The sequence below is a fragment of the Colletotrichum acutatum genome (genome assembly GCF_030867785.1).
Source record: "Colletotrichum acutatum strain CBS 112980 chromosome Unknown BDZ83scaffold_75, whole genome shotgun sequence".
In the NCBI taxonomy this organism is placed as follows: domain Eukaryota; kingdom Fungi; phylum Ascomycota; class Sordariomycetes; order Glomerellales; family Glomerellaceae; genus Colletotrichum; species Colletotrichum acutatum.
Window position 1 is genome coordinate 65025 of NW_026849069.1, and position 22264 is coordinate 87288.

Sequence of the window (22264 nt, forward strand, 5' to 3'; positions counted from 1 at the left end):
TAGAACAGAAAAACAGTAATTCACAATGTAAACGTTTCTAACTCGCATTTTAAAACACCTGCTACATTTCAAGACCGAAAGCGCATTTGAAATGTAATGTAGGTAAAAGGGGAAACACTTGAAGCAGAAGGATGAATGCTCATGCCTACGACCGACTTGCTATGGCATGTTGAACAGAGAGGGCCTATACTTCTAAATGGAGAGTATCAGAGAGTTTGCATCTCTGGCGTCGATTCCAAACAAATTTATACACCAGAAGACCACTCTGTCTCTCATGAAAGCCTTCCTGCTCGCATCGCCAGACTGGGAGTGGTGATACCGGGTAGTCCTCCATCACAGATCGGACGGGACCAAGCAGAGTAAACTCCAGAGTAGGAGATCATCAATGAAGGACTTCGTTCCTTGAAGCTTGGAGCATATTACTCTTGAGGCGTCATCTCTGGGCTGTTCCGAGGATTTATGAAGTCGTCCAGCTGACGGAAGCGATCCACCTTGGGGTAATCACTCGATGACCATGACACTCGTCAACCTCAAAACCCACCACCAAACTCCAGCTTCATGATCAACTCATAGATCTCATTCAAGCCTTGAATCATTTCTGCGCGTCTCTGTCACTTTCAGACGCGTAGCCTTGGCCTGCGAATGCATTTCCTCGCAGCTCAGCACTGGAGAAGAGCAAAACCGACGTCCAGCAAAATCACAGACAGCGGACAGCCCAACTCTGGGAATAGTCCCAAGCCAAGGAACTACAACGCATCCGAGACATATTTTTCGAAGAATTACTAGTATATCAAAGGTATCGATAGATATCATTCGGGTTGTGGCGCCGAGAAGATAGGGTCTGATCGAATAATAAACCTGTTGACAAGATGCCATTAGCAACGCAACATCGACCAGAGAGGGGAGCACTTTGAAACAAAATGGCCTCACATGAGGCCAACAAACATCTAGCCTGTAGAACTCTGTAGAAAATCGTGGAAGAACCCAAAGTTAGAGTAGACTACGCGTAGAGACGCGTCTATTATCCATACAGCCGGTCTGAGTACAATACCTTGATACACATTCATTCGGCGTCCGGATTGACTGTTCATCAGCCGAGAAAAAGGATCAGGTTGGGTCTCAACCGTTGCCGACTTTTGCGACCCTCGAGCTGTAATAGCAACGATCGAAACCGCCTGGGTGATACTTCCTCTCAGTCGTATCGAAGCCGACAATTACCTTGAAAAGATAGTGAGCGAGCTGATGTCTTCGACGAATGGAGCCCTCAATCAAGTCTCCCGGGCATCCAATATTCAATTCGAACTTCTGAGCGCCTAGGACCCTTCTCTTGGGCATCTTTCATCCCCTTTCTGCGTCTCTATCTTTCTTCCCTCTCTTTTCTTAGCTCTGTAATATTTCTTTTCCCTTATCTTTTTCGGTCGAGACACGGCATTGCATTCCGCGCGCGGCATGGAGATGTGGTCTAGGCTCGTGATTTGGTTTCGTCGCTTTCGTTCAAACTCGATGGATAGGTCTTGGCATCTTCGTCGAGCCGTTCGGCCGGCTTGTCGCACGATTCGAATAAAGAACTACGAGTCATTAGAATAGTCCCATCGAGGCCTTGCTGACTCCACATGTGTTGATAGGATGGCAGGTGTTTGGGCCGAGTTAGATATTTGTTGTCATTTCCATTGATCCATCTAGGCATCTCTGGAAGTTTCTGATACTGGGAATCGCGACGACGACGTTTGATGATGGATCAGAAATAAAAGAGAACGATTGCGAGGAAGCAATTCACTGGTTATATGTATTCAATTTTACCGTCTAACTTCATCATTCAGTCTATACTATCAATATCTTTCGCCCTCCAAACCAAATTTCAGCTCTCTCTCTCGCCCATCCAAACTATCAACGCAGCCGGCGCACCGCTCCCGGCTCTACACCATCCCGCACTAGCATGACCAACCAAAGCCGTCCCTAAGCTTCCCAGGACCCATGGTAACCATAGAATCCTAACCAGCAAACTACACAATCAAAGACTACAATTCCTCGTCAGAATAATGGCCACAAAACAAATGCGTTACCAAGGCTCGCAACTCTGCGGAACACCCAGAGCCTCAGCCTTTACGGAATCGTTGGTGTGGCACTACGGACCAAACCTTCCAAAGAGACCAGACCAGACCAGAGTCCAGACGGGGCCCTCTCTGCCTCCCCTCCTTTCCTTCTTCATCCCCCCTCATTTCCCCCATCATCCAGAGACTCGTCATTCAGATCAGAGGCAGAATAACTGCCTCAGCCTTGGACCTCCTGATCACCAACCACCTCACTTCCCATTTCCTTTTTACCGCCTCTTCCTCTGCTATCTGTGCTCCGGGTGTTTCATTGACTGACTTCCGCGTCGTCATTTTACCGCCACGTTCCGCGATCTTCTGCAAAGAGAATGAGGCAAGCCTTGGTCGTACTGCCAAGGTCACAACTAGAGAGGATAAGTGAATCTCCTATGCCGAACACGCCCCGGGGAGTGTACAGGCCAGGTGATGGTGGAAATCCGTCACTAGTGGCTGGGCCCTAGCCCAGCATGGTCCTTCCTGGGAGAGACTGAGGACCTAGACAGCATTCGAAACTGCCCGCATATCTAGTTAGGTGGCGGATCAACGCGGCCGAGTGGAAGTACGATGGGTTCAAAGCTCAGTCTCAAAACACATCTCGTCCCAACTTATTCATCGGCACACCTTGGCAAGGCGACATAAAATACCACACAGACTTGCGCCAAAATCTGGCCGCGGATGTTCCGCTGCAGTTACTAAAGCACGTCACCTTGATTCGTCACATTTCCCGATTGTAAAAGCCGTTAGTAGATGACTGATCGGAGCCGTGGGCCCCCTTCTACTCCACGGTGGTGGCCAATGGACGATCTGATCGGTGGCTGGTTTGTCTCAACGGCTGTTAGACGTTCGATATCAGTCGTGGGCCGATGTCTAGTTGATTGTTCGTGTATGTATGATCGCTGTCGTCTCAACTATGCATTGACGCAGTTAGACTCTGTACAACCGGAATATCAAACCTGTCATGGTTTCTCTCTGCGCAGTGTCATTGGCAGCATAATCAAGGCCGCATGACACTTTCAGAAATTTCCATTGACACGAGAAAACCATATTGGACCAGCATCTTGCCTTGGTAAACCTGCAAACCTAGAGTCCAATCTCCACCAGACCCGAAGATGCAGTATTGGCCATGGCTCGATTGTGCTCCATTTATTTACATAGGCGGTATCTGTACGGAGTACTTCGTGCCTCTACTCCGTAGCCACTGTGCTCTGAGTCTGGGGCTCGTGAGATTGTTAGCGCCTTAGTGCTCTCTGTTGGACAACCCGATTCTAAGCGCGATGTAACGGCGGCTTGATGAACCGCCGTGAAAGTGCAACTGTGACCTCAATTGTGGACTCGACGGACTGCCTCGCCTACTAAGCCGTGCGATAATGCATGTATGCTGTCTGGTCCCACAAGCGGTGATTTGGAGACAGTTCGGTTTGTGCAAATTGGTCTAGGTCTAGAATATGGTTCCAACCGAGTTCAAACGAAACGAAACAACTAAATCCCCGGATCCATCATCGGTATTTGATCCAGAAGAGGGGCGAACAACAAGGTGCTCGAGACCCCGAGTGCGCCTCGGTTGGTGATGAGGAAATTGGTCGCCTTGGGAGAGCACTCAGCACGCATCGGGACTCCAGTCAATCGAGGGTGCGCACGGTGTGCGATGTGGAGAAACGGCGAGAACCAACTTCAAGTTAGGACGCCCGAGTCGATCTACCTAATTGCCTACCTTAGCTTGAGCCTTGGGATTAGAAAGATGTGGGTAGCCTGGGCTGGATACGATGCTTCGCCCGGCTTTCTGGTTTCGAAGCGAAGAATCTACGGAGTACTTGTAGATGGGGAGGATCAAGAAGAGCAGGGTATCCGTAGCATCCGTGAATATTGGTTGTGCTTCAACGGTCTCCAAGGGGTTGCCTTGGTAAAGGACATCGTCAAAGATTGGCATGACAGGGCATTAGTCGACCGGGCCACCTGCTAGCGAGCCGTGTCCCGCCCGGCGACCCGGACCCCATCCAGGTTCAAATGTGAAGCGAAGTTCTGGCCGACAGCATAATATCAGTATTGACGTGCGCTTCCGCTGTGGGAAGCTCGGAAGAAGTGCCAGAAAAGCACATGCAATCTGGGCGCGGGATGCCAGAGCCGGCCAGGAGATTGGGGTGGCGGATAGCTGGCGTGCTCCTGCTGCAGTGCAATATCGAACATGCGAGCTTGACCCTAATTGACTCAGGGGGACCGCGGGTGCGCGGGTTCTCCGTTGGCCGCAGCAGTGGCCGCAGAAGACATGAAAGGCCACAACTGGAGAGGGATTGTGTGCGAGAATGCCGTTCCAGTCCATGACAGCCCTGACTGACGGCTGCAGAAGACTTAGCTGACAAGATCTGGATTCTGTTGGTGCGTGGCATCCTCAATGCACTCGGCAACACAGTAGAGTTTGATGAATGGCTCGCAGAGGTTCGTTCCTACATACACAGGAAGATCATCCCGATGACGCCTAAGTTGTGCGTGGAATGGCCCCTTTGGATGTCTGCAGTGCTGCACTCCGCATTGCGCCCGTGGTAGAACCAGCCAATCCACAGTTCTGGCGCGCTGTCGGCATTCACCCTCGCAAATGACGCCAGACGCCCCGAGTGACTGCAAGGCATGGCGAAGCCAACGCGATCTCATTGTATGCGTAAGCCAGGCTGTCTGCCACTTCTCTCTGCCCCCCCGCGTCGACTTCTTTTCCAATCTAATATCGAACAGTTGCAGGGGCGCTTGTCTTTTCGCGATAATTTGTACAGTCGCGCTGTGGAAGGAGTGACTCGAAACAATCAGGCGGCCCGAAATAGCCAAAACATGGCGGCAATTCCCAATTGTGCATGAAACATGGGGCTCGCATTAGAACAAAGGCAACAAGGGTTCTCTGGGGTCCTCATAGCCCCAGCGACGTTGTTGCTTGGGTTCGGAGATTCGACTATTTGGCGATGATGGCCGGTCGATAGCGATGCAGCATGGTGTTGATTGTCAACCTCGACTGCAACCTGGTCCAGCTTTCCATTGCTGGCTCTTGGCCGTCTTCTGTGCACACATGTTCCATCATATAATTTCGCAAAGACCCAGTCTTCATTTCCCCATGTTGCCTGTAACGTCGTAGGTGACACACACTTCGCCTTTGAGGGTTGTGTCCGTATCCGTACGGATACATCAACAGGATAACAGCCATCTCTGCTAGTGTGTACGGAGTAGTGGTCCATCGCCCAGCAATCGATCCTCCCCCCCCCCCCGGCGCCCCAGCCAACCGCCTTTCGGGTTTCTCTCGCGCTCGGAAGATTTGTCGGGAGCCTTGAACCGACGTGGGCTCTTTGTGAAGCGCGACGAGCATGGTTGGCCAGACTGATGTGACATTGGGGGTGCGCCACTGACAGACCGGATGACAGGCTCAGGGTTTCGAGTGGGCCGCGTCAAACGTTCCTGACGACCTGGGCCATTGGCCCTTCTTCAACGGAACTTTGCGATTCGTGAAATGGGTCCCCAAAGACCGTCCAAACGAGATTGAGTTTGCAAGGGCGACCTTGTTCTGCGCAACGAACCACAGCCCGCAAGTCGTTGAGTCGACAGACAGCTGCACAATCACTACCACCACTGAGCCGCCGCCACTGTTCAATATGTCGTTGGTGACGATCTTGGGTAACGCAAAGTCGTCCGAATAAGGTTGAGACCTTGAAGAAGACCAAAATTCCGACGAAAGCTAGACTTGACTCGACCGACGTTATAGCTAGTTTTGTTCGTGCCGGGCCGAGGTATTCTCGTCATTGGACTGTTCACTGACATTCTGTCAAACGCCCAAATAGCCGCGCATCATGCAAATGTTCTCGATGAGTATCGTCCAAGGAGTGCGCCAGATGTGCGGACATAAGCAGCGGCAGACTCGGATTTGTCATGCGATTACAGAGATAGGTCCAATTGAACAGCCTGTTTTACATGTTAGCTGCCGAGACCCTGACTGAGCCTCGATAAAACCTCTGGACGAGCATAATAATTGCCGTGACACTCGGTCAGATGGGAGAAATTGCCAATCTCTTCATGTCCAAACCGGCAATTTCTCCGCAAGCAAGTTGTAGGGTGGTGATGCTCGCAGGCTGACTATCAAGTTGTCCACCGCCAGACATGATCGGGTATGCTGATAGTGAGACCGAAGAGATCTCTGACTAGGTGTCTGGCATCAGATGGCAGTATACAGCTCAAACCGAGCTTTTCCATCGCAGGACGTTCTTTGATTAATATCTCGAGCTGTCTTGCAAAAAAACGATGATCAAGAAATGACTCTCGTTAGTTCAGTTCGGCCGAGTGCAAGTGCTTCGGGTTGTGGGTGAGGAATGGAATGAAGCGGTGGGTCACAAAGCCGATCAGCACCATGCCGCAGGAGACATTCGCAAGACTCCATGCGACGTGACCGCCATCGAAGTCAAGTGCAGTCAGTGATCAAGCTCCGTATGGACGAGCGAAGTACGGATAGAAAGAGCGGAAAGATGGATAGCTGCTGGATCTGACCTAAAAGATGCGATCGCCAGTAGCGCATAAAGCATGTCCCGCCATGCAGGAAGAGCCAGATACACGCGACGTGCGCATGGAACATCAGGTTCAATGAATGGACCATCATGATCCGACAAGACTGTTGTGTCTCATAAGTGCAAGGCAAAGGCGCCAAATCATATCAAGCTGTCACCCACTTCACTCTGAGTTCGAGAAGCGTGATCAAATCCGAGAGTAGAATCTAAGATTGGCAACGGAGCGCGACTTGGACGGTTGATTCGCAAGACAGCCAATGTAAACCTCGGCTCCGAGGAATGTCTCTGGAACTCTTTCTCTGATGCGATCCGTCCCAGAGGCTGGTCAGTCAGCCACACATATTATTATCCATCGGTCTGATCGACCTTGACAGGTATCCAATTCCCGTGTCAATGCCGTGCGCGGCATGGCCAAGCGGAAGCCGTTGGCCGGAACTATGCCGGGAAGTTAGAATAACGGACCTTGGATGCATTGTTGATGTGCAGCCTCCACACCATCGGAGTGTGCTGAAGAGGACGCCGCTTGGACGACGGGCCAAGTTTGGCCCACGGACAGAGCAGACGGCGAGCCAAAAAGCGGCCACATTGGTCTCACTAAAAACTGGTGGTGAATTTGTGAGGGTCTCAAGTCGTATGGAGATGGTGCCATGCCTACTCATGATTTCTGTTCTTTATTTCGTCTCTTGTCCGTCAGGTTGGATTGGAGGATGACACTTCTCCTGATTAGGGGACAGTCTCTGCGAGCATTCCAGCGTGAGGACATTTCCAGAGAAACTGACCAGTGGAGCGAAACCCGGTTGATAGTTCTTCATCTGTAGGCCCCTAATCCCCTGCCGGACATGGAACCTATTTAGAGGGCTCTTTTCTTGGAAGCCGTAAATCGCTGCAGGGGTGTTTCACAATATTCCAGAAAGATTGCCGACGAAGGTTGTCAAAAGGGCGTTGCATAAGCAGGCGCGAAATGGAAATCTGGGGGATGATGCCATCCCGCTTATGGCGGAGGAGGTTGTGCAGGGGGGGGATCGGTATGGAATAGAGTTGTGAGTTCTTCTTCTAGACGATCCAGGGATAAATAAATGACAAGCCGAGACGAAACAGCAGTCCGGCTGCGAGAAACTCCTAGAATTCGCAGCCTTGTCGTGTGGCCAGTGGCATGCTGGTCGAGACAGTGCAGTGCCTCCTCCTCGGACTTTGGTGCGGCGCGACCTGGTCATTGTGGTGCAGTGCAGATGCAGAGGGGGAAAGGTGTCGGCGATTGGCAGGGGCAGAGAGTGGGCAGAATTCCAGGAGGAACCTGATATTGCATAGCCTTGCGGCGCTCGTTTGAAGGGGTGTTTGCTGGGCTGAGTGCAAATGATTGCTGACAGACTTGGAAATCCTCCTTTGCGTCCCATGATGCCCCGCCGAAGAGCTTGCTCGCCGGTCAACATACGACGTCAAGAGCGAGGAGGTTGGTCGGGGTGGCAAACACGTCGTCCACATTGACGACAGCCATCGTGTACACATACGGGGGGTTTTGCTCGTTTTAGCTGGCAGCGATGTCTATCGTGAGACGGCGTATTAGATTCGATGAGCGTACTCCAGACGAATGCATAGCCAGAGTGATGCAGGGCAAGCCGCAAACGCAGCCATGTCGAAAGCCCAGGGAGGGTGATATGCCGTCGTTGATGACAACGGAAGCTTCTCCCAAACAGAACACATCGGACATTGCCGTGATATGCGAAATAACAGCAAGTGACGGAGCCATCTGAAGTGTTTGTGTCTACCCAGCGAGCGTTCTGGTGAATGATGATGGGCGGGCGCTGACGGACAGGGCGTTGGAGTGGACGAGGGTTTGGAGGTGGACCGGAGCGGAGGACGACGATTTATTTGTTTCATCAATGTCGAATTGGGTAGGCAGGTCGCAGAACAGGAGGTGAATGCTGGTGGTGTCAAATGATTTGGAAAAGGAGAGGTATGTCGAGTATCCGTAGCGTCGATCCGGGAGCGAAACAATTGTGCATGTTGAATATGTCCCGCAGAGAATGGGATTGTGCTCGGCGAATTTCTTCATGCGGGTGCGGGATGGAGGAGGGTGGGGGATGTGGGATGGGAAGGGACTCAGGGAGAAAGGGACGGCGGGAAGGAAAGGAAAGGAAAGGAACGACAACCCAAAGACGGAAGAGGGACGTATCGCGACAAGTTCCTCACCTCAGGCACTGAGGTATTAGCTGCGTTCTCTATCCGAGGCAGGTACCTTCCATGCATTATATCAATGGAAAGAAAATGCATCTCTTAATCTCCGCAACGAGTACCTGCCTCTTTTGAATGTTGCGCACGATCAATTCAGAGTGACAACAAGCAAGAGGGCGATAGTACGTACGGATGCGTACTGCAAATACAAGTGGGAATGGGAGGAACGAACGACTTTACAAAGTCGCAAACAGACAGCGGAGTCATCCACTTCCTCAGCGGGATGGACACAGAGGACCACCTCAGGAAGAGTGGAGACATGTCACATTTCATGGGTCCGAAATACCTACCTGAGTGCCTACCTTGCGGATACTTGGGTACGTATCCGCACGTCGACACCTCCACTCATTGTGAGGTGGTGGAAGGTGCCCTGCACCGAGTCGTTGTGCGAGGTGCGAGGAAGGGAGCAGCAGGGTAGTGCCATCTTTCCTCCGTCTTTACGCACCGTGGTTCCAAGCCCACTTGTAGTGCTTGAACACCGTGTTATGCTGGGGGCTGCTCATGTTCGCACAGTATCTCCCTCCAAGGCAGGAACAATGCAAACTTGGAGTCACGTCGTGAGCGGGCATCGTATCCATCTGTGCCTTGGATTCACCTCTCCTGCCCTGATCAAGGTAGCCGAAAGCATCAATACCAAGGCGAAAGTAAATCTGTCAGGTCATAGCTAAGGTTGTTTAATCCGTTCCTCGTCAGTTGGGCCGCACGTCGATGGATACGCAAGGCACCTTGTCGCTGTGAAGTACCTTGAGGTAAGGTAGGGCGAAGTCCAACCAATGGAAGCCCAAGCAAGGCTGGGATCATTGACAGCTGTCAAATGAGCCACTCTCCGGAGCTTCAGGACCCTCGACGTGCCGCTTGGATGCTGGTCCTGCCAACATCAGCATTGAAACTGACTATTATTGCGGATATCGCAGTATGCTAAGGTATGAATGCCTACCCGAGTCTCCAAGGTGGGCATTGGAGTGTCAAGGATAAATGGCGTAGAGGACGACACTACGACTGCCTGAGTGTGTAGGTATGTGACCATTGTGCACCCAAGTTGGTGTGAGATGGCGCTATCTATCTCAGATATCCGAATTCTTTACGGAGCATCAGTCTGTGCTGTATTCTTGCCAGCTGAAGTTCTCGTCCTGACAAAGAACTTGGAAGAACTCACGGTCCTTGACGAATCCCCCGTTCCCTCCGTGTGGCCCAGTCCGCCCCGTGTGGAGCAGCCCGGAGTTGGCCGAGGCAGGGCGCAATTGAAGATTCGGATTAAGCATGTGCTTCATCAATACGGATAGCTTAGATAGTGCGAAGGAAGAAAAAATAAACACGAGAAAAAAAAATTAAAAAAAAAAAAAAAAACCCCCCCAGAACCGTCAATCTTGTCTTGTCTTGGAAAGACGTTTTACCCGTCAAGCCAACGTCTGTCCAAGCAGTGTCTCAGAAGCTTCCATTCATGCCTTGATGCCTGCTACGACTTCTTCTTTTCGCCGCGCACAGACGGCAGGGTGGAGCCGTAGACTTCCGGTCCGGGCACGGCACCCAAGGTCCCAGGGGCAAGATCAAGAGGAGCAGGGATCAGGGATGTTGGCGTCAAGGAACTTGTCAAGCTGTCTTCTCTGCCCGTCAGGGGACAGGGGGGAAAGTGGAAAGCACGGAGGCAGTGGAAGTGGGAAGTCGGAGAGGAGACACAAGAAAGTGAACTGTGAGGAAAGAAGTTTAGGCAGAGGAGAGATGAAGATGATGGGCGGTGGGGGTTGACCAGGGGCGAACAAGGGGAGGAGGAAAGGACCCGGGCGTGGATGATGTTCTTCTCTCCGCAGAAACGGCCAAAGCACAGTGACTTGCAGCATCGATAGTCAAGAATTGGCAATGATGTGCCTACGCGTTGCTAGAGTTATCATTTATGCCGCGGGAAAATCGAGATGGTGTAAAAGGGAGAGAGAAAAACAGACAAGAGATTGTCTCAATCGATTCCCAATCGGCCCATCTCTGGCGTTCACGTAATAGCTGAATGTAAACCCCTAGGGGACCTTATGCCAGGGCTGAATCATCTGAGATGCAATCCATGTGGTGGCACACACAGTCTGTGGTTTTTTTGGTCGGATCCCGCCGTCTCTTATTCACTGCACTTTGCACTTTGTACAGGGCAGAAAATAACCGGACAGAACAGGGATCCTCCCATCAGGTGCAAGGCGAAGCAAGCCGGGAAGCAACAACGCAGAGACTACCTACGGTACCTTAGAGCAGAGACGATTTCCGTATGCAGGCCCTACCGCCCGAATGATCTTCCCTTGCCTTTTTTTCCCGACATCCACTCTCTCACTTATTACTGACTCCCACGCACTCACCTACTTCGTGCACAGTGAAGTCAGGTTGAAAAGTCTCGAGTCACTCACCCAATCACTCCCGTCACTCAGGCCACCTCATGGTGACTTACCTAAGGTAGCTAAGATAAGGTACCTATGTACCTACCTTACCTTACCTTGGTGAGCCAACCTAAGGTACAGATGCAGCACCTCGCAGCTGGCCCTGTCCAGTCTTGCTCCTACCCTTACCAACACAGAGCTGGCGTTACTTCACCCACCTTCACCTGCCTTAGCTCAGCTTAGCTCCAGATCAGGCTACCTTACCTGCGTTACCTGAGGCAGAGACAAGACATTTGACGCATGGTGGTGTACCTCGACACGGTCCAACACGTGTGTCGGTACTTTCTCGGGCACATGGAGCACATGAAGCAGAGACACCTTAAGGCAAGGCCAACGTCTGCGCCTCTGTCCAGACTCCACGCAGTAGGCCTTGAGGTGTGGAGAGAGGCAGAAGGAGGAGGGCAGGTGCAGGACCATCTTTCCCAATGTGGTCTGTTGCTCTGTTTCCCGTTCCATCCTCAACTGACCTGTAGGTCGAGGAAGGACGTACCTGCCTTCTTTTTCCCAGCCCAGCCCAGCCCTGCCTTACCAAGTCGCGACTAAGGTACCTATGTACGGACAGTACCATGGTGCGGTACCTGTCTACTTGTGGCGTCCATCGACACATCACAGACGACACACCCGCACCCCGTCTCGAGGACGGGTCAAGTATCCCCTACTTCCGCCATCCGTGCTTTCTCGTAAAGACGGAAGTCACTTTAGCCTGACAAGGTACCTTTAACTCAGGTAGTCCACGCATCTCCCGTCTCAATCAGCGCTTTCCTTCAAGGGATATCCTTCCTACTTCCCTGTGTACGCAGCAAGCAACCGGCCTTCGCGCCGCGATCCATCTGAACGCCCCTTCTCTCTTAACCTTACGGTCCTTGCCTCTACGCAGTAGGTGTGCGAATACGTACCCAGTGTAATAGGTCGTCGATCCAGACGTGCCTGCCATTCCACAACCTGCACGCTCCATTGCTCCATAGTTCCAATGGGTGTGTGGATGCATCTGGATATTGCCTGCCAGTGTCTCTTTCCCCATCTTTTTGATATGCATGGGTTATGGCCAATACCGACATGGAACGGTTACAGAGACTGAGCGGAAAGGACATGGGGAGGCACGGTAAGGTAGGGTAGGAACGGGAGACCAGGTCCCAGGTGAACAATTCAGCCAGGTGAACGCCTTTCACCTTCTCCCGTCCACCTCCTTCTTCCCCCGTTCCAATCGATAACTCCTTCCCTTTGCCAAGGTATTTATCCAAGAGTCTGCGAGGTACACTGAGGTATTCTTGGGCACCTAAGATAAGGAAAGGAAAGGAAAGGTACCAAGTCACTTTGACGTTGACTCTCGCGCCTCGCGCCTCACCTCCTTGTTTTCCTTTCTGCCTTACTGATGAATATCAAATCTGTTCCGTTCACTTCATTTCCCCTCCTCTGCATCTTTCCTCCTCACAGTGCCCTGGTCTGACACTTCGTCGTTTACAAGGCCCTCACCTTGGCCGGCATCAACCTTACATGAGATCCACTTGGACATCCCGACTGATTTGGTGAGGCCCTCTGCGAATGCTCCCGTCAAAAGTTCCCTCCCGACCATCTCCGGTACTCGTGCCGTGTCTGACTTTGTCCATCATCGTCTTTTCCTTCTCGCCGCATGAACGCACAGAGCAAGTCTGGACCCGTCAGAAATTGCTTCTAAATCCGACCGGATCTCTCTTTCATCTGCGCGTTCGTCTCAGGGCCGGGCCACGTTCTTTATCACGTCGTTTTTCATCTTCAAGTCATCAATTGCTCATCAACAACAAGACGGCACCAAGACTCATATGGGCAGCAAAAACGCTTACTCCGTACCATATGTTCGGATTACTTCCCGCCTTGCATCCACATTTGATACATCGGAGTACCCAAGCTCAACAACATCACCAAACCCATCTCTAGTACTAATCATCATCCATCGGTAATAAGAACACTCGCAATATCTGTTACTCGGCACAACCCGCCCACTGCTAAACGACTCCCGCACGAGATTCAACTCAGCCGAGTCCAGACCAAGCCAACTTGGCTTCCTTGACCGCCCCCAAATCGCCGCTTGACAGGTCGCTTCTTGCCGAAGGTTGTCGACTGACCAGACCCGGGACGACCAGGGACGCCTCCGCCAAGAGACTCGAACCTCACGGCACAGACCAGAGCGACACAGGGATTCTTCATCGGTCTCTCCTCCTCACTCTTTCTACCCCCGCCGGATGGCAACCAAGGCCTGGGCCTAGTCTAGCATTTGGCATCCGGTTCTTCCAAGTATCCCGATAAGTGTAGAAAGTGCCTGCTCTACAACCCACAGTCAACCAAGAGAACAGAGCCGGACGCCCGCTTACCATTTGACTCTTTCTTCCGAACTACGCCCTTGCCCACCTTTTTTTTTTTTTTTTTTTGAAGCTTGAAGGCCAACCCCGTTGCATTCAGATCGAACTGTTCGTTCCTGGGTTAGACAGTCCGGCACCTAGACATGGGCTTGGAGTTTCCCTGTGTATCGTCATCGTCTCCAAATCGCGGTTGAAGTCCCCGATAATCTGAGAGCCCCTCCAAAAGAGAAAGAAAAGGGGATCCATTGGTACGACACCGTGCATCCTAACCCACCTTGAACTGCCACCCCTCTTCCATCTCCCACTCCCACTCACACTCCCACTTCCAATGCTCCTTCATTCTGCTGTATCCGTACGGACAGTCCTGTCAGAGAAGAAACAGGCAAGCATTGGCCAAGTCAACCGTCTCTTGGGGCAGGGTTCATGGCGAGGCAGGTTGGGGAGACGGACATGTCTTATTGCTCGGGGCACCCCCCACCATCCCCAAGCTTCTCTCTTCCTCAGTGCTCACAGCTTGGCTGACCGTTTTCTTTTCACAGAGTTCCCAGTCCTCATCCCATACACCCAGTTCCAGTCCCCGTCGTTGGACGCCTCCTCTCCATCTCCAAACGTCTCCATCTTGTACACGCCCCTTCATGCGACCCCTGAGGTACGGTACCCTCTCCTGCTCCACCCGTCTTTCCCTGATCCTGACAACAGCTTCCAGGGCCATTGAGACCTAGTTGGCCTGCCCGACTTTATATCAAGATCACTGCTTTACCTCCTAGTTGCATTCTCATCAACCATCTATCTACCACATCAGGTTCAACGGCATATCATCTCGGATACTCTCCCGAAGCCTCCTGCCCTCTTTCCCATCTCTTGCTCTTCGCAACAGCGCCAATCTTACTCAACACTCGATATTTGATTCCATACCAAGCGATATCAAAAAAAGAGAGGTTTAGGTTGCGTTTCGGTGGCCGTAGCAAAGTCGGACAAGTACACGCGCAACGCTTCGTGCGCCCGCTACGCACCACTCGTGGAGGTCGACTTGTCCATTTCGGCCGCGGCGCTGTTGACGTACCACTGTGCTCCTCGACTGAGAGGGACGGTGTAGCTTGCTTTTCCATAGGTAGGCCAGACCCTGTCTATATCACCAGCACATGCTGTATCTGCGTGGGTATGCTGAGAAAAAGGCCGCTGTCGCTGACCACTTAGAAAGTAGAAAAGAGCCGCTTTCTTGGATACACTGGCAATATCATTGCTTCGTACCCTCCAACTCTCCTCTTGTTGCCCCTCCGCACAGGAACATTCCGATCAGTCTCCCCTGCTGCTGTCCTGTCCTGCGTCCCACCTCGAGGGATCTGCGCCTGGTACTGTACGGAGTACTTCGCGCTACCATCATCTGGCAGGGGTTCAACAACCATCGATTTCTTTGTCGCATTAAATCTCCTCCTCCCACCACTTGTACTTCTTTCACCACTTGTTGCTGTCACGTATCGTATCAGATAAGCCTCGCCCAATCGCTTCCATCATCAACGGCTCCTCGCACTCGAACAATCAACTATCGTCTTTCTCACCGCGCCGCCCGTTTCGGAGATACAAAAGTCTTTCGTCGACACGGCGGCAGGCCATCTTCCCGGGTATCAAACCTACCTTGCTACGCTGGGCCAACATCGAACGAACTGCCCCTATCTCCGACGTGTCAGGACATTCTGGACATAAAAGACCAAATATTCATCTTACTACCAAGGAACAACGAACCGCGGGACACCTCACCACACATTACATTGTCATCCGACGCATACCAATCAGACACAACGACAAATGTCGTACCAATCCAGTTGGCACACGGGTCCGGCCCCCGACCCCCAAGAGTATGTCTAAGGCTCTCAACATCATGATGGGTGGGAAAAGACTGGGTAGAAGCTGACAAGTCCCAGCATAACGAGGGATAGGGACTCGTTACGTCTGGTAATTGCACAAGCACCGCAGCACGCGAAAGTAGCAACTGGCAAAGAAAAAGGTTCGTCCGCGGTTGACAATCCTCCCTGATGTGTATCTAATGCAATGTCACAGATCGTAAACCTATTGACCCTCCACCGATTCTCAAAATCGACCTAAGAAGCCACAACCAAAATTACGCAAACTTCATTCTGTCTAGTAAGCTGCGAGATCATCCTCCTGAACCCTGTTTGCGACCCAAGCGTGGAGGACGCTAACTGTGCAATAGGCCCTAGCTTGTTCGTCCAGGTCTACCTCAAGCCCGGCGATAAGAAAACCAAAATGGACCCCGAAACCTGTGCCAAAGGCTTGGTGGGATCGACAGTTTCCTCCCTGCAAAAGTATAAGAGCATCGATGGCCAAGACGAAGGCTACTTTGTATTTCCCGACCTCTCTGTCAAGATGGAGGGCCTCTTCAAGCTGAGATTTGCGCTGTATAACATGAAGGGCGGCGAGGTGTACTTCATGACAGAGATGGAATCCCACGGCTTCCAAGTTCATACGGCGCGGTCCTATCCTGGCATGAGTTCGTCAACGGATTTGACCCGTCATCTCAGCGATCAAGGCTGCCGACTGCGGATTCGAAAAGATTCGCAAGTTGTCAAGAATCGCAAACGACAGTTCCAATACGGCATGGACTCTGAGCAAATGCGCAACGTGCGGCAACGCCAAGGCATGGCTCAACTAGCCCAACAAGCCCAGCGCTCGAAAGATCTCTCACAGCAGCAGGGCTTCTCTCACCAGGGTTCTGCGACGGGAGTTCCCAGCCCGGCATCGTCTTCTCACGGAAGCGCGCAAGCGTCCGCCGGGGCAATAATGCAACAGACGAGTCGGCACCAAGTCCAGGCGGTCAGCTACGCGCATCCACAGCCTTTGATGGCACATTCCATGCCAGGGATAATGGGCATGCAATTACCGCATTCGTCAGTGTATCCGCCACCAACGCCATCTTCTGGACTGTCTGTTGCTTCGCTTCCCTCGACTTCGCCTACGCAGAGCCCGGACTTGGTGACTCCTTCGTACTATCGGCTTGACGCAGGCCTCTACGATTATACAGCAACCCAAAACAGCTTAGGGGACACCTTCTTTCCACAATCTCACCAACCTTACAAGACTGAACAATATTGGGAAAGAGACCCTGATAGTAGGATCAACAGTCACGGACATGGCCATAGCCAAAGCTAAGGTGCTAGAGCTATGATCAAGGTTCAGGTTGAGGGCAAAGGAGTTCAGCTGAACAGCAAGAGCCCAACCGCTCTCAAGATGAGACTTGGGCGGGAACATCAATATGGTGGTTATTTTGGTTAATTGTATGGCTTTGTGCACATTGACGAGGAGTGTCTAAAGACGGAATTACTTCAAGCGACATTGCATAACACCAGGCACAGTTGCTGGCTATGGGTCGATCCGGCGTTGGTGGTTTCGAAGGCTTCAACAGAGAACAAGATACCCTTGGGATTCTTTCAACGGGCATTGGTTGGTAGCACAGTGGCGCAGCAGGAGCATAGAGGGGCATGGAATCTCAAGCAAGTCATCACTTTAGACTTTGTCCATAGCAATAACAGTTATTTCCTTCCATACCTTCCATGGTGTGCTGGCTAGTCCTTTCAAGTGCAGGAAAACCAAGACTAGGCAACTAAACCATTGGCAGAGGCGCAAGGTAGCGAAGAACCCAGGGCCCTGGTTTCTCGACGGAGCGGCCCTGCGACAGGAATCCTTGCGCCATTAGGCCGAATATCTACGGAGCGCGCTATTAGACTTTCTGAGTGTGTTGTACTAGACCCCTGCCCGTCACAACTTTCCTTACAATGCACGAAAAATAGACCTTGGTACTTAGCAGGCAGACAGCAGAGACCGCGATCCCCGCACTGGTGCTACTTGAAACAAGACAAGCTACGGCAGACAACAGCATAAGGTACATGGAGTCAGGGTGTGTACTGGAGGCAGGGCAATGTCAGAATAGGGCGTGAAGAGAGTTGATTGGAGTTCAGGCCCTCAGCCTTTCAGCCTTTCAGGGACTAGAAAGGGAGGGAGGAGCTAGTCCTGCCAAGCTATCAAGCGCCAAGCATTCAAGGGAGGTGTCAAAATGTGTCAGGATTCTGGCGTATCCGGACTAGAGTAGGTGGGCATGTGCTCTGTCTGTGTGTGTGTGTACGGAGTATGTCTTATTGTCGGAAGATGCCGTTTCGGATATCGGCGAGGGTGCATCGTGTCTGGTGTAAGTGGTGTGTGTGTGTGTGTGTGTGTGTTGGTGTGTCATGGTTTTGCTTCACTGGCGTATGCTCACTGACTGCTGCTGCGGCCAGTTTGCGGCGCAGGTACCGCAGTGCGTCCCCGTAAGGCTTGTCCGGCGGCATTTCGGAGGGCCGGGCGTCCGGCCGGGTGTTGGGGTTGTGGGGCCTTTAGGGGGGGGAGAGGGGAGGGCCCCATCACGGTGTGTCTTACCTTACCTTACCTTACGCTTGGTGCCTACAGGTATGCTGGGGAATGTGGACATGTCAATGGGGATGGACCCGTTCGTATGAGCAGATTTCGACGGATTGATACTAGTCTGTGTGGTATTGGCTAAGGGAATGAAGGGTCGATGAGTGAAATATCCCGCGCGGTTTGCTTCGTGGGGGCACGGGTTTTCTGGTTCTGTGGTTTTTGGGGCTGACGGATTGGGGGTTTCACGTAAGGTAAGTAAGGTACATGAGGTGCGGTGCTAGTAAGGTGGTAAGGTAGATATCGGATGGGTGCTGAAAATTTTTGTTCATGGGCCTTGAAATGCCTCAGACTCTGAGCGACGTTATTTCGTAATAGGGACATTGACATTCTACCTAGGAGGTACTGAGTAACGTAAAGAAAAGCATTGACGTTCGATTGAGTAACGTAACATTGAGCATGAGCATCGAGTGACGAGTTAGCCCACGGAATCCGCGCAATTATTCCGTTCGTCTAAGACGCCATTGCCTCGGTCTCGGCTCAGCGACATGGCTCGGGCGGGTGAAGGATTTTTTCAATCATGAAGGTGATTGCACACGTGTGACCGAGGTTATTCCCGGGGGGATCAGGATGAGTTAATGTGAATCCAGTTCTCAGTAGAACTCGGTTACAATTGACTGCCGGTTTAAACCAACATCGTGAGGTTCAAACAAGGTGAACACAAAGTTTGGAAGCATCTTTGCCCGACAGCCTTCATGCGATGGGTTCATCTAAATCCAGCCCTATGAGGCTAAGGTACGACACCAAAGTCAATTGCCGCCATGCGTAAAAAGTCCCATGGTGAGCGCAACCAGACGATCGATTCTGCGAGTGTGACGGATGCCGCATCTTTTGGTTTTGGACTATCTTTGAGTTCGAGCTCACTGCGGGTTGACCAGAGTCCTGGTGTTCATCGTGAGCCGTGTGGCGGTTTAACTTGGTTGTGGCGTTGGCACGCACGTGTGCCATGTAAAGTTAAGCACATCACAGCGCCTTAGCGTGTGAGACTAAGATGAGACGGGCTCGAGTGAGCCACGGGAATGAAGACGCGGCAGGATCAGCGCGCCAACTCAAAAAAGTGACGAGTTACGGGCGTTTGAACCTCTTACTATGAAATGGAGCATCGTGAGATGAAGTCAACTTGTGAGGTTCTGCGGCGATACGGGCAGTTGGCAGCTGCTCCCCGCACAATGGAGGGGCGGCGCGGGGCTACGTCTGACAGGCCGCGGGGTCCTTGTGTGCGGGGAGAGAGAATCTGTAACACATGCCCAGTTCCCGGCACCTCGTCTCACTCTCACTCCACACCACCAACTCAACTTCAACCTCGACATGACGACTTTCATCTTCCTACTGCGGCATCTCATCAATGTCTCATAGCAGGCCATTCCAAAAAGCTTCACATCAGGGTCACTCTCATTGCCATGATCCGACTTGGCGACAGCGAGAAAAAATGCCGCGATTTCCTGTCACTCGGCCGTCGTCCCATGAACCAAGATGCAAACCCGAGCCGGATGGCGCAGCCGCCTCATCCCGACGGAGATCACGACGATCAATCACGACCTGGTCGACACATCACACTCGGGACCTTCATGCGGCTCTTTCGTGATCCGACGTACCGAAGATGCTACCCCCGATTTCTTCACTGAGACGGTTTCCGAACTCCGGAACGTGAGGCCTGCATCCATGCCCGTCCACAAACTTCACCCTACCCACCACCACCTCGTTCACCCGTGATCTGCAGCTGGGAAGTGTGGTGATCACGCAAATATCCTGACACCCTGCGCCTCACGTCTGGAACTTTTATAGGATTGGCTTTCCTATGGCATTACATTCTGGGCAGGGCATCTCGGAAAACCCGGTGCTTGAAAGGTGAGATTTGAGGACTATCCATGGCGTGTGCTGTGCGTCTCGACTACCCCTCGCCGTTTATTCGTCTCATGTCCAGATGAACACCCCATCAACGTATGGGATATCGATCGACCATGACGTGCGTTTCGAGGCACTTGAATGCTGAGGGGCAGGATCCGGTCGATCATACATTGATGAACCACTGCGTTGTCTCCTCTGGAGTATTAACGCTTTGCTGCGCGGGTTCTAGGGTAGAAGTCCATGTCACATATGATATGGAAATAAGACGGCAGAGGGGGGGACTTTTATCGAAGGAAAGTTTAGCTTGAGATTCTTGGACAATTCCAAGTTCGGCTGTCCGAGACCGAGGAAGCAAGTCCAGAAAGCGAAAGAGTTTGCCCGCGATCGCGACACAGTGGCTCAATGAACGGTCTCGGGAGACGTATCTAATTTAGTTAGTTGGGGACGAGGGTAATGTGAACAGCCTGCTGGAGTTGCGAATCGCATAGCGAGCAAGGCAAACATCAGCCACCCGAGCTTGCTGTTTCCCGTCCGAATTTCAATCTCATGTACCCCTTGCCGCCCAGATTGCCCCCTCGGATCTCGGAGTACTGCGTGCATGGATTTGAAAGGCAGCATCCGGACGATCATACGCGCAGAGGCCTCTTGACACAAATCTTCCCATAGATCGGGTACGCACAACTAAAAGGACCATTCAAAGAATAAAGACTTGATGATGTGTGACTGTACTTTGCAAAGACGATATTGGCTAGGATTGCTGCACCAGACACTGATGTCATCAGACCTATTGGCCAGGGTTGCCAGCACGGCATGAACACGATTCCGCTTCAAAGTCGGGAGATAGGAAGATGGAAACACTATTCGACACACTTTAAATCTTTCACGGAAGTTTGAGTGATTTTGGGTGTGAGAACTTGCCAATGGCCAGCAGCTCGAGTTTGGAGGGTAAATCTAGCACCCTTGTTTATGATTCGCACGGCTGATGTAAAATTTAGCAAAGTTAACTGCTTCGTACACATTGACTAGATATGTCGCAAAAGAGAAACTGCAAATGATTGTGCGATGCTATTATGTTCAGTCTTGGTGATATCGCATTATGCCCATTTCAATTCCTGGCGGACCCTACTGATAGACAGTAGCATGGCCGCGTCGTCTGGCCACTCTTTATACGACCTACCTTACCCATAGAACACTTTAGGTACGTCGAAATACACATGTGCATTTATCGATCTTGCTTCAGGCCAAACATTTAGACATAATAGTGATTCTAAGAAGCCCTCAAAGACCACATTGTAGTCAATTAAATCCTGTTCCCTATCATCTGGTCGAGGTGCATTGTGCACCTACCCCGATCAGCCTCTAGATCTTAGGTGGCATCCAAAAAGCACAGGTAAGGAATCATTCAAGAAGCGCATGGACTTAGATGCTACAAGCCGGACGATCACACATGGCATGTCACGACGACACAGACCTTCCCGGGAGACTTTTGCCGGCCGGAATTGCAATAGAGAGCTCCTCAAAGAGCCTTAAAATTAGACGCGGGAAAGTTAATCCAGCAGTTCCGGATATTAGTGTTCCGAATGTCCAATGTTGGCACAGCACCCATCGCGTTCGGGACTCCAGCCACATTCTGTTTGAGGTGAGAATCTTGAGCCATCATAGAGAGCAAGATGTCGAGCAAATCGAATAGTGTGACACGCGAAAGGTCGGAATTTCAAATGAGAGAACCCGGTGACGGACCGGACTTCCTCGGCCTTGAAACCCCACATCATCGGTGCCTGGGCCGAGCTACACTCGGAACTCTCCCACCGGAAGATTGCAATCGGTTGAAGGTCTCAACAAGCATCCCATGCTAAAGACCTCCGGAAAAGATCCCGGAACTCACCGAAAAAGCATTCGGAATCCTCACAACTCGTATAGACATTTTTTGGCCTCCAGTGGTCAGAGAACCTGTCTGCCGTCGGACGTTTTCCAATTCGGCGATCCCGAGCGGACAGATGTCCGGATTGGTAATCCGGCATTTGACGCATACTCAATTAGGCTCAGAGATTTCCAAACCAGACATCTCGAGAGGACATAATTGTCAAATCAAGCTGCTTGCCGGCAACCCGTCGAACGCCCGCCGTTCCCTGCTGTTCAAGATGATTGAAGCCTCTATTCTGTCTCCCTGAATGTCGACCTAAGGTGCTACATGATTTTCGTCCCATCTTCAGGCGTCTTAATACCAGATGGCACTTTTTAGCCGCATCGCGGGCAGATGCGACAGTTTCAAGTTTTCCGTCAGCAGGGCTGGAAATACTCAGCTTTGGCGGACGGTGCGCTCGTTCACTGCACCTCCTGGGAGCTGG

The 22264-nt window shown here is 51.8% G+C and overlaps 2 protein-coding genes across 2 annotated transcripts; both read left to right on the top strand.

Moving 5' to 3' along the window:
• Positions 1-12681: 12681 nt before the first annotated feature.
• Positions 12682-13224, top strand: BDZ83DRAFT_413868 (uncharacterized protein). Its single transcript, XM_060502933.1, has one exon. It carries the CDS (start codon positions 12808-12810, stop codon positions 13177-13179), a length of 372 nt encoding a protein of 123 aa, XP_060362766.1. The 5' UTR covers positions 12682-12807; the 3' UTR covers positions 13180-13224.
• Positions 13225-15102: 1878 nt separating this feature from the next.
• BDZ83DRAFT_413842 (velvet factor-domain-containing protein) lies at positions 15103-16806 on the top strand. The gene is made up of 4 exons (XM_060502932.1): positions 15103-15457; positions 15524-15606; positions 15660-15743; positions 15814-16806. Exons 1-4 carry the CDS (start codon positions 15408-15410, stop codon positions 16767-16769), a joined length of 1173 nt encoding a protein of 390 aa, XP_060362767.1. The 5' UTR covers positions 15103-15407; the 3' UTR covers positions 16770-16806.
• Positions 16807-22264: the final 5458 nt, after the last annotated feature.